The sequence below is a fragment of the Rhinatrema bivittatum genome, chromosome 3 (genome assembly GCF_901001135.1).
Source record: "Rhinatrema bivittatum chromosome 3, aRhiBiv1.1, whole genome shotgun sequence".
Taxonomy (NCBI): domain Eukaryota; kingdom Metazoa; phylum Chordata; class Amphibia; order Gymnophiona; family Rhinatrematidae; genus Rhinatrema; species Rhinatrema bivittatum.
In genome coordinates, this window is record NC_042617.1 from 30,654,089 (window position 1) to 30,666,251 (window position 12,163).

Below are 12,163 nucleotides of genomic sequence, written 5' to 3' on the forward strand. Positions count from 1 at the left end.
CTGGATTTGTACTAATGGCCGAGAGGGTAGATAGATAAGAGGCCATTAAACTTTAGGGGCAGAGCTGTTACAAACCTGGGGTGTCCTGTTGAGGAGTTATTGTAATAAAAATAGATTGGATGACTGGATTGGTCACTGCCAGTTATTAGTATTATGGACTGGATGGGTGGATATTTATGTACCGATTGTCACTGTATATGTATAATTTTATTAGGGGTGTTTTATGGGTTGGGCAAGAATTAATTGTTACGCTGTGTTAATATGAATTTTTGTTGAAAGTTGCTGGGATGTGCCAAAAAAGTCAGGATTTTGAGTTAAACAGAAGGTAATACTGATCTGGAGACTTGGTGAGTCATGGCTAGAAAGGATAAAACAATTTAAAAAAAATGATGATTCTGCCACAAATTGTATTTGTATTTCAGCCTCTGCCTAAAAGTTTCTTTCATATCTTGAGACAAAAAAAAATCCACAAGAAAAACAAATACACACACCTTTGTAGACCATTAGTACTTTCAGCCAAAAAGATGGAGAGGAGTGGTGGTCAACAGAGGTAGGGTAACCTGACATTACATTTTGATTTACATAAGAACTTGCCATACTGGGTCAGACCAAGGGTCCATCAAGCCCAGCATCCTGTTTCCAACAGTGGCCAATCCAGGCCATAAGAACCTGGCAAGTAACCAAAAACTAAGTCTATTCCATGTTACTGTTGCTAGTAATAGCAGTGGCTATTTTCTAAGTCAGCGTAATAGCAAGTAATGGACTTCTCCTCCAAGAATGTATCCGATCCTTTTTTAAACCCAGCTACACTAACTGCACTAACCACATCCCTGGCAACAAATTCCAGAGTTTAATTGTGAACTGAGTCTTAAATGTGCTATACGCTAACTTCATGGAGTGCCCCCTAGTCCTATTATCCGAAAGAGTAAATAACCAATTCACATTTACCTGTTCTAGACCTCTCATGATCTTAAAGACCTCTATCATATCCCCCCTCAGCCATCTCTTCTCCAAGCTGAACAGCCCTAACCTCTTTAGTCTTTCCTCATAGGGGAGCTGTTCCATCCCTTTATCATTTTGGTCGCTCTTCTCTGTACTTTCTCCATCGCAATTATATCTTTTTTGAGATGCGGTGACCAGAATTGTACACAGTATTCAAGGTGCGGTCTCACCATGGAGCGATACAGAGGCATTATGACATTTTTCCGTTTTATTCACCATTCCCTTCCTAATAATTCCTAACATTCCGTTTGCTTTTTTGACTGCCGCAGCACACTGAGCTAATGATTTCAATATCCACTATGACGCCTAGATCTCCTCCAAAAACACCTAGGGCAACTTACAACAGCAATAATACATCAAAATACAATACAGTGGTGGGAAAAGCCCCATGGCCCCAACGATGACATCATCAGCCTGCTCCTTCACCAGCCCTATAAAAGTGCTCTCTTCCACTTCCTTGGGGCCTTCGAATCGGACTTCACAGTGGTCTGTGGTCTTCCTTCTGGTCAAGGTCTTCCGTGGTCTTTTTGTGTCTTGATAGCTTTGTTAGATGTACCTGGTCCTGTTCTTCGTTGGAGCTCCTTCATTGTCTCTTTGGAGTCCTGATGTTCCATGTCCAGAAGTTCGTGATGTTCCATGTCCAGAGGTTCGTGATGTTCCTTGTTCCAGTCCTGATGTCCTCATCACCTGCTCTCTGTCCTGCTTCCAGGTTCCCTACTTGTCCACCTTTCCTGGTGTGCCACCGTTGTGGTCTTTGACCAGCCCATGGGGGCTGTGTAGGGCACTTCGTGGCACAAGGGCTGTCTGCAGCGCAAGTCTCCGGAAGGCCCTTTGTTTTTAATTCCGAGGTCTGTTCCTGAATCAGAGTTCCGAAGTCTTGAATCCTGAGTCTTGAATCCTGTTCCTGGTCTTCGGAGTACCTTGTGCCTGCTTCCGTCCATGCTCAGGACTCAAGCCAGAACCTGCTCTGCTTCAGCATGGTCCGCGACCAGCCACGGGCGGCTGTGTAGGGCGCACCTCGGTGCAGGTCTCTCCTGAATCTTCGACATGTTTCCGCTTTTGGGGAAAAAAGTTATAAAGTACTAGTTGTTACCACTAGAACGATTTTATAAGAGCACATACCTGCTGAGTTTGAAGGGTCTGTGGTTGATTTTTGCACAAGTGCATACAACAAGAGCAATTCTCCCGCTCCCCGTGAAATGTTTCCCTTTGAAAATGCAGTGGGTGCTTACAACAGGGATGCAGGATGCATGGTAAGCAGATGAAAAGTACACACAGAGATTCGAAAACGAAATCTCTATAGGTGCTTTCACTCCCCATGGAAATGGCTTTTGAAAATTACTCTCTATGTGTATGCACGTAATTAATTTTACTCTGGCTTTATTTAATGGCCGTGTACCATTCTTTAATGGTTACAGCATGCTTTGCACATGCAACTTTCAGGGGTCTTGAATACTGTGTACAATTCTGGTCGCCGCATCTCAAAAAAGATATAATTGCGATGGAGAAGGTACAGAGAAGGGCTACCAAAATGATAAGGGGAATGGAACAACTCCCCTATGAGGAAAGACTAAAGAGGTTAGGACTTTTCAGCTTGGAGAAGAGACGACTGAGGGGGGATATGATAAAGGTGTTTAAAATCATGAGAGGTCTAGAACGGGTAGATGTGAATCGGTTATTTACTCTTTCGGATAGTAGAAAGACTAGGGGGCACTCCATGAAGTTAGCATGGGGCACATTTAAAACTAATCGGAGAAAGTTCTTTTTTACTCAACGCACAATTAAACTCTGGAATTTGTTGCCAGTGAATGTGGTTAGTGCAGTTAGTATAGCTGTGTTTAAAAAAGGATTGGATAAGTTCTTGGAGGAGAAGTCCATTACCTGCTATTAAGTTCACTTAGAGAATAGCCACTGCCATTAGCAATGGTTACATGGAATGGACTTAGTTTTTGGGTACTTGCCAGGTTCTTATGGCCTGGATTGGCCACTGTTGGAAACAGGATGCTGGGCTTGATGGACCCTTGGTCTGACCCAGTATGGCATTTTCTTATGTTCTTATGTCTGTTTGTGGCCATGGTACTGGGTTTTGCTGCTGAAAACAGAATCGTACTTGGTCATGAAGTTGTCCTCTCTCCGTTGAGCCTTGTAGCTGTGTGTGTGCCTGGTACCTGGGGTAGTTCACACTATGTTTTCATCCGGGGGTGATGATCTCTCCCCCACCCTACCATTAGTCTCCTGAATAATAGCACTCATCAACATGCATTTGCATGTGATGAGTGCTATTAGGTTTTTTTTGGGGGGGGGGGTTGGCCACGCATTATTACCCCTTACTGTATAAGGGGTAAAAATAGCACGTTGAAAACATGCGGCCAAACGGGGGCTAACTGTGCGCTCGGCCAAGCGCACCATTCTGTATTGGCCTGTTAGGGAACAGCCACTGCTATTAATTGCATCAGTAGCATGGGATCTTCTTAGTGTTTGGGTAATTGCCAGGTACTTGTGGCCTGGATTGGCCACTGTTGGAAACAGGATGCTGGGCTTGATGGACCCTTGGTCTGACCCAGCATGGCAATTTCTTATGTTCTTAAACATAATGTCTAGGCCTGAGGAGGAGTAACAGTTAACTCAGGGGTCTGGTGATCATCCTATTCTGTGGCTGTGCTCCATCTCAAAAAGGTATTGCAGAGCTAGAAAAAAAAAAAAAGATAAAGAGTAGGATAACAAAATAAAAAGGGACGGAACAACTCCCTTATGAAAAACAAAACAAAACACTAAACAGGTTAGGGCTCTTCAGCTTGGAGAAGAAACGAGCAAGAGGGAATATTGTAATCTTCTTTAGTTTAAGAAAAGCTTTTTCCAGAATTCACCGCAACTGTACAGACTGGAATGCATACAAGCCACAGAACACCCCACACCAGCATTTCCAAGAGTCTGCTTTCTGTACCACCCGCCCGGATCCCATGCCCTCTGGGGCTGGGAGGTATAACAACTTACCCTCCTTCACTTTAAGTGCACTCAGCCTGCAAACACCAAAACTCAGGCATGCATTTTAAGAGTCCAGATACTTTGTCATCCACATTGACCTTTCAGATGTCCTCTCCACTCAAAAAGTCTGATATGCTGTTGACAAGGCATCCTGTTGAGTTGGGCTGGAGCCCCTCTGAAGACTCAGTAACTATCCCCTCTGCTTGATGGAGCACACACAGATGGGCAGACTCCTTGTCACACTGCCTTTGGTCTTGTCTCGCAGACCCTCCCACCTGCTGAGATATGTCTGCCTGTCTCTTCTGCCTCCCCCCCCCCCCCCCCCCCGAGAGCTTGCTGATCACTATTATCCTTCGTCTCTGTCATCTGGGTCTTTCCACAGAACTGTGCACTAGTGAGCAATGCACCACGAAGGGGTGAGCTAGCCGTTTTGGTTTTTTTTTAAATCTGCCAGGTGGGATCATTCAACATCACCAGTATATATAAAGCCCCCTCAAAACTGGAGTCAGTTTAGGATGTTGTTACTTGCTGGTTTTTTCCAGTTCTGTATACCTTTTCTCCATCCTGACGGTCACATAGCAAACATTCTTACTGGCAGCACAGAGCGCGCGACACAAGCTCTCTTTTGCATCTCATCTGCTCTCTTCTACTTTCCAATAAACCATTTCTAAGGTAGTAATGTACGTAGCTGCTGCTGTTCCCCCATGTGCAGGCACCACTGGGCACAGCCTATTTTTGATGCTACATCAACAAGTCACCAGTTGATTGTGGGTGTCCCAAGACAAAAGGCTATTTCAGAGGGCGAGTAACCATAGCTGAGTGCTGGCTGGTATCATACACAAAGATAGAAAGTGGGTTTTCAAATTCCAGTCCAGTTGAAACTTACAGACTAACATCCTGAACATGGAACCAATCACTCTCTCAACTCCCTCCCTCCCCCCCCCCACCCCCATTTCTTGTCAGATCACAAATCACTGGTCCACACTTTGGCTATTGGGAGTTGCCGGCACATCTCATGCTACAGAAGTGTGCGCTATAATATTATTGTGCTCTGTGCAACAACCATCACTCAAACACACGTGTGGCATTAGTGCTGAGAAGTTACGTCAGTAACAGTCACAGAAAACTGCCTGAACATCTCTGCACTATCCTAGTGCAAAAAGAAGAGTGCAACGTTCCATAGTCTCCAATCTGGAAAAACCAGCAGATCAAGAACAGTCGTCAGTGCTATGCACTTTACCTTATAATTCTCCTCTTTTATGGATAAGGGAAATCTTTTTTTTTATGTATTTATTTTTAATAACCACAACGGTGTCAGCTGTTCATTTCTAAACCTCTGGCTCACGCATTGCCCCTGCTTCAGCTGGAATTCAGATGCTGTGAGCCTTCTCACGATTTCTGCAGTTAACCCCACTCTTACCATTTTAATTCCCCCCCCCCCCCCCCCCCAATCAACCCCTACTGGCTAGGCTTGGCCTTTGTGGCAATGGTCCTCTTCTGAGAGGGCCAGACCACCAAACCCTTTGGAGCCTGCTGCAAGTGCGTTTTACGGCAGGTTGGCTGGTGTTGACCATGCACAGATGTTAGGACTCCCTCTCTCAAAGAGGCTGTGAATAAACACCCCCACGATGTTCCCAAGCCTCTGCTTCCCGCTGAGGAGCCCAAGCCAGGTCTGGGACTGAGCCCAGATCTCCCAGAGTCTCCCTTTGGCATTTCTGTTCTACAGGACGCATGCGTCGCGGTGAATTGCCTCCACTTCCAGCATCTCAGTTAAACCATTCGTTTAGGTTTTGAAAACCTGCATGCCTATAGGATACCGGACCGGCTTAGTTTAACACTTGCTGGATGAAGGAAGAACAAAAACTTGTACACAATCTTCACAACAACTTTTTTTTTTCCCAAGAGTGGTATCAGAATGTCATAAGTGCCTTAATTAGAATCTACAGCCTTTTGGTGCACAATGGGCTATAAATAATCAGAACTGACACAAAACCTCAGTCTATTACCTTGTACCCTTACTCTTTCTTGAAAAATTATTTTCATTTAGAACAAAAGTTTTTTTACTGGTCATTAATACAATCATCATCTTATATTCCTGCTGGTCTTTAATAGAAAAATGTTTATCTTATATTCACTAAAATTGCACTTATCTGAAAGTCGTAAAAGCTTGCCACCTGTAGAAACAACCAAGGCCCACAGCCTCAGGAGTCCCTCATAGGAACGCCATTTTCTCTCTCAACATTTTTCAAGTTTTTCCAAGACAGAATGATTCAGACCTAGTTCTGCCCTACCGCTTGCATAAAGTCATGATTTGTCTGAAAATAGCAAGTCCAAGCATGCAGTGGGGATAGGGGTAAAAATCAGGACTAGATTGGCCAGTTTTATGGGGTGGGATGGGAGGGGAGTGAGGGGGAGAAATAGACCTACTTGGTAACTACTGGCTCCCAGCTGCAGAAAAAATAAAGAAAGAAAGAAAAAAAAAAAAAAGATGTCATACTTACTGGCCAAAATAACCATGTCCATTCCCCAGAATATGCTCATGATCCAGCCCACCATCACAATGGCAGTCAGGATCTGAATCAGGGCAGCAGCGATGTTCAGCCAGAACACACAGCACATGTGTCTGTCTGGCAGATCTGTCCGGGCCCCACACAGCACTGTAAATGCAGACACAAACGTTCCTGCAAAAGAAAAAAAAAGAAACATCAAAATAAATCAGAAATAAAGAAATTCATCTTTGTAAGATTTATTCCCCTCTCCTCAACCCCCCGCCCCAACAGCAGCCATACAGATCTGCTCTTGAAATACAGAAAAAAAAAATGTAGTAGTATATGAGCCTATGAAACCTCCCAGGCTTTCTTGTTAAAAAAGCTTGTGAGCAGTAAGTACCCCCCCAGGCTTCTGCAATTCTACTGCACCAGCAGGAGAAACTGCACAATTAGTCCTGTTGCCGCATAATTTACAGTTTGCCACACAATCAACACTCCAAAAGCTTTCCCACCTTTTAATTCAATCTGTTGAGGAAAGCTACAGGGTGCCTGCCTGCCTTCAGTCTCTCCCTTCAAATAGCCTACAGGGAATAGGAGGAGAAGGGTGAAGTTGGAGTGGACAGAGAAAGCAGTCATAATATTTGATTCCTAAGGGATTTTTAAATCAAACCAAAGATGATTTTGATATAATTCCTGGATGGAGAGAGATGCCCTTTTAGAAGAATTTCATCCATATACAAAATGTGTAGCCAATCAAACACTAGCTACAAAGACCTGGATGTGACTTTTTGGAAGTCGGCAACTGCTGGTGTCCCACAGCTGGCAGAGAGGGCATTAATTTCAATTTATAGAAACCCTGATGACTGGTATCACTTACTGCTCATTAGTTTCAAACTTTTGCTAATTAAATTATTTTCTGTGTCTGTTACTATGTGCCCAAAATATGCACACATCTTTCTGCGTAATTACAGCATGACAAACTGCTAACGCCAAGGGCATTTTTAGCACATATAAACTCATACTCGAAAAGACAAGGATTTTCTCAAGAAAATATATATAAAAAATGGTTGCAATATTTCAATTCAAAACAAAACTGACTTTTCAAAGTTAAAAGTTTATAACTTGTGTCTCAACTTGATAAACTTTTGATTATTTTACTTGGTAAAAGTTTGTATATAGTTTAAATATTGTTTAAAACAATGCGAATGTAAAATAAGTAACTTATTGAAAACCACAGTCAGAGGTACAGATCTTTATGAAAGGTTATGCTAATCTGCCACAGAATTTTGAAAAATCTGCCACAGGAAACTCATACTATTTTTTTTTTCTTTTTTTGCTGGTTCTTTCAAAACTATGATTCTCAACCTGGCCAGTCTGGCCTTCAGGATTTCCACAATGAATATAAATGAGGGGGCAGATACACAAAAAAAAGATGAGCACCTAAATTTAAGACTCTAAGACCTAGATTCATCAAAAAGCTATACATATAGCGAAAATAGCACCTGCAATGGAAAAAAAAGGGGGTATGGTTATGCTAATTTGCAAGCTCCTGCATCGCATAGGTAAATGATGGGTGGCGTGTCGCCGCGTGCTGCGTAATTTTATGTAACGAACGTAAATTAGTGCGTGGCGCGTTACTTTTTCAGTTTATTTATCCCGGCTTCCTGCAGCTGCCTCTCTGAGGGTGTGTCAGGCGTGGGACGGAGAGGAGAGGAGAGCTGGTGAGTGGTTTAGTGGGAGCAGGAGCTTTTTCTGATTTGATTACCTGAGTGCGTTGTCTGGTCTTCAGTTGCCATCTGTTTCCCTTTACCTTGGTTTTTTGTCTTCTTTGTTGGAGTAAAAGATGTTTGTTTGTCTGTCTTTTGGTGTGGAGGAGTGGCGGAGTGAGCAGCGTTCTGAGTGGAGGAGTGAGGAGTGATGTTGGTGGAAAATTGTGGAGGAGTGGTGTTTGAGGTGAGGAGGATGGAGTGTGAGAGGCGTGGGGAGAGAGGAGAGGAGGCAGGAGGTCCAGGGCAGGAGTAGGACAGGAACAGGAGTAGAGATAGGCAGGAGGGAACGGATAGGAAGAAGCGGGAGGGGGAAAGAGATAGGGCAGGTGAGGACGGAGGAAAGAGGATGGCAGGCTAGGGATAGAGACAGAGGGCAGTGAGGAAAGAGAGGACATCTCTCCAGAAGCGGAAGTGACACCCCCTTCTGGCAGCCAGGCAGCAGGATGCCCTCGTCTCAGGGCTATCAAGTTCGACATCCAGGATAATGAGATGGTCATTTGAGGGGTACTGGAGCATTATGCCTTGCTGTTTAGTAACCGGGCAGCCAAGACCCCAAAGGCATCCCAGGGCTAGATCTAGCACAACATAGCCCAGAGCATCTCCAGGCGCAGTGGTGTCCAATGAAGCAGGGAGCAGGTGGGCCACAGGTACCAGGAATACAATTAGATACCAATCTGACTCTAACACATCATATCTCTCATTTAGTTAAGACTTCATTTTTCAAATTACAGACACTAAAAAGATTAAAACCATTACTATTTAAATCCGATTTTCAAATGGTTCTTCAATTTATTTATTTATTTATTTAACAGTTTTTTATACTGACCTTCATAGTAAATTACCATATCGGATCGGTTTACAATTTAACAAAGGGAAAAACTGGAGTAACAAATTCACGTAAACGAAAGATAACAGTAAGTAGGAATAAGTCAAAGTTACAATCAACAGGGGGAGAGAACTTGGAAGCTTGCAATCAGCTGGAAAGAAGAAAGGCCGGTAAAAGGAATTTTACCATAGAGTGTACAAGTTAAAAACTTAAGGACGGTGCTTTAACCTGAATGTCTCAGAGTCCATTTATTTTTTCTTTGAGAAGCGGAGTGCCAGACCGGGTAGGAATGAAGGCCAACTAGTGATTGTCTGGTGGTTCAGGGAAGGCTTGTTGAAAGAGCCATCTCTCATTTTCTCAGGATTAGACTATTGTAATAGTCTTTTTTTGGGTTTGTCGGATTCTACTTTAAGACCTCTGCAACAGATTCAGAATTCTGCTGCCCGATTACTAACAGGAGCACCCATGAGACATCATATTTCCCCCATCTTATTTGGCTTACACTGGTTGCCCATTATGTTTAGGGTGAAATATAAAGTACTGTCACTAATCCATTCATTAATACATGACCCGGATTCAACTTGGCTCTGTACCTCATTACGGTTATATAAACCTACTAGAAATCTTAGATCTACCACCAAGTACCTACTTGATGTTCCCACGGTTAGGCTGGCCAGATTGAATATAACCAGAGAGAGAGCGTTCTCGGTGGCGGGACTCATACTTTGGAACTCGATTCCAAATACATTAAGATTAATTACTGATCACAATGAATTTAAGAAGGTATTGAAAACCTACCTATTTAAAATGGCCTTTGCAGGAATTGAGGAAACGAATATATTCCCTCAAAGACCGTTATAATATTAGTGGATGTATATTATACATAGAGCTAATAGTTTGTTTTTCATTAACCATGTGATAACACTGGTCTCTGGTTTCTTATCTTTTTTCTGACTTTTCTTGTTTTAGTTATAAATTTAGTATAGTTATGTTAAAGGATTAGGGATTATAATTATACATTGTATTTTTTTCTATCTATTACTTTACTTATTTTATTTATATTTATTGATTTTGTTTTTGTTATGCAGTTTTTTATTTAGTTATCTCTTTTAGTTTTTTTATATTTTGAAGTTGTGAACCGTCTTGGTCAGACTTTGTCTATGAAAATCGGTATATAAAATGTTTTAAATAAATAAAAATAAAATAAAGGACATCAAGGCACAGCCGAAAGCCAAGGTGGCGGCCAGAAATAAATATATATGGCGGACGGGAGGAGGAGCCTCTTGTTCCATCATCCTCATCCCCATGGAGGAGCACCTCGTGCAAAGGCTGGGCCCGGATGTCTTCGAGGGCATGACTGAGCAGCTGGATACTATGCGAGCCGCAGCTGGTAAGTTCACCTCACCTGTAACTGGGCAGGTAGTAACAAGTGTACACATCATTTGGCATGAGATGCTCATAATGCTTAAGATGCCAAAGGAATAAAAGGATACTTGCTACCATTGGCACTTATGTCTTATGTTTTGTTTCTACAGCTCTCACCCATGAAGCTGCTGGTCCCAGCCAGAAAGCCCCAGGGACCAGTCAAGAGGCCCTAAGGACCAGCAGTGCAGCAGCCCTTTTTCGCACAGGGTCTTCCTGATAGATGTCCAGACCCAGGTGAGCGAAGATGAGGAGGAGCAGCAGCAGCCACAGGCTCAGGAGGCACTGCAGATGCTGCAACCTCTGGGATCACCCAGCTCACTCATTGTGCCCCTCAACCTCTCTGGCTTCATGGATGAACCTAGCCTTCAGTGGGAGCCAACAGATTCCTCACAACCTCCAGCCAGCATGGCACAGCGCCAGCCTGAAGCACCACGCCCTCGGCAGAAGCAGCCCAGAAGCCCCGTCATGCCACATTTGGACGCCCAAAGTCCTGCACTCCACACCATCACAGCACCGCCACCAATAAAGGAGTCCATGTATGAGCAGCTGGACCAGCTGGAAAGGTAGCATGAGGTTCACCTCCGACAAACGGGCAGAGCTGCTGCGCCTCAGGAGGGCTGTCAACAGGCAGAACCAGATCCTGTGAGATCAGACTGCCACAAGCATGGAGAATGTTACGACTCTGGCCACAGCAGCCATTAGCATGATGAACATGCTGACGCAGATTCTGCAAAGGATGCCTGAGCACAGCCATCCGAGTCTTCCCCAACATCAATGGAGTCCTCACCCCGCAGCAGTCCCCGGGCTGACAGACACCTGAGGTGTAGGCCCCCAAAAGACATGCCCCCCTCCCCCCCAAGTGGCATGCCACAATGTGCAAGGGGCCAAAAAGGACCAAAGGTGGTGGCATCAAATACCAAATAACAGTTATACTAATATTCCTGGGCAGGCCCTTCTACAGAGTACCTGTACCGGCTAGATAAAAAGCCTGCTGGGATTGTCCTCATTACAGAGTTCCTGTGCTGGCTAATTGGAAGAAGCCTGCTGGGCCCGTCCTCCCGACAGAGTTCCTGTGCCAGCACGCAGACGTGGTGGTCTATTGTCAGCCACTGTGGTCCAGCAGCCTAACTCTAAAGCCCTCCTCAATGTTCTGCCCGTATTCCATCCTACTTGATGCGGCCTCCAGTCGTGGTCCAGCTGCTGCCTCTTCTCAGCTCATGCTGCTGCTGCCTCCATGTTGCTGTGTGTCTTCTCCTGGACCTCCTACCTCCATGCTATGCTCTTTGCTCCTGGTCCTGCTGCCTTGGCCCTTAGGCTGTCCCCTTGAATGCACACTTTCGACATGGACTGTCTGGGGCCTTTTCCTAGCCATCCCATAGCAAGGCTGCTGCTAGCTCCAACATTAGCGCTATACTGTAGCTAATTGGAGTGCCACTTCCGCCTTTCTATGTTCTTTGTTGTAATCATGATTGTAACCACAATAAAACCCCTTTTAAGATCCTCTAATCAAACTGACATGTACAATAACAAAAAATGAGGATCGAAGTACCTTGATGTGTGAGGTTTGTCTGGAGGGAAGTGTACAGCAAGCTATCTAAAAGTTTAGCTTGCTGGATCGTATTCCTTCCAATTTTATTCTATATTCTTTATTATGTATTTATTAGGGA

General features: G+C 44.2%; 1 protein-coding gene across 1 annotated transcript in view; it reads right to left on the reverse strand.

The window, feature by feature from the left end:
• The window catches only part of STUM (stum, mechanosensory transduction mediator homolog), a 125,958-nt gene that overhangs the window by 16,823 nt on the left and 96,972 nt on the right, over positions 1-12,163 (reverse strand). The window contains exon 2 of the mRNA XM_029593045.1: positions 6,489-6,668. Coding sequence (XP_029448905.1) covers positions 6,489-6,668 — 180 coding nt within the window. The remainder of the gene's footprint in view (positions 1-6,488; positions 6,669-12,163) is intronic.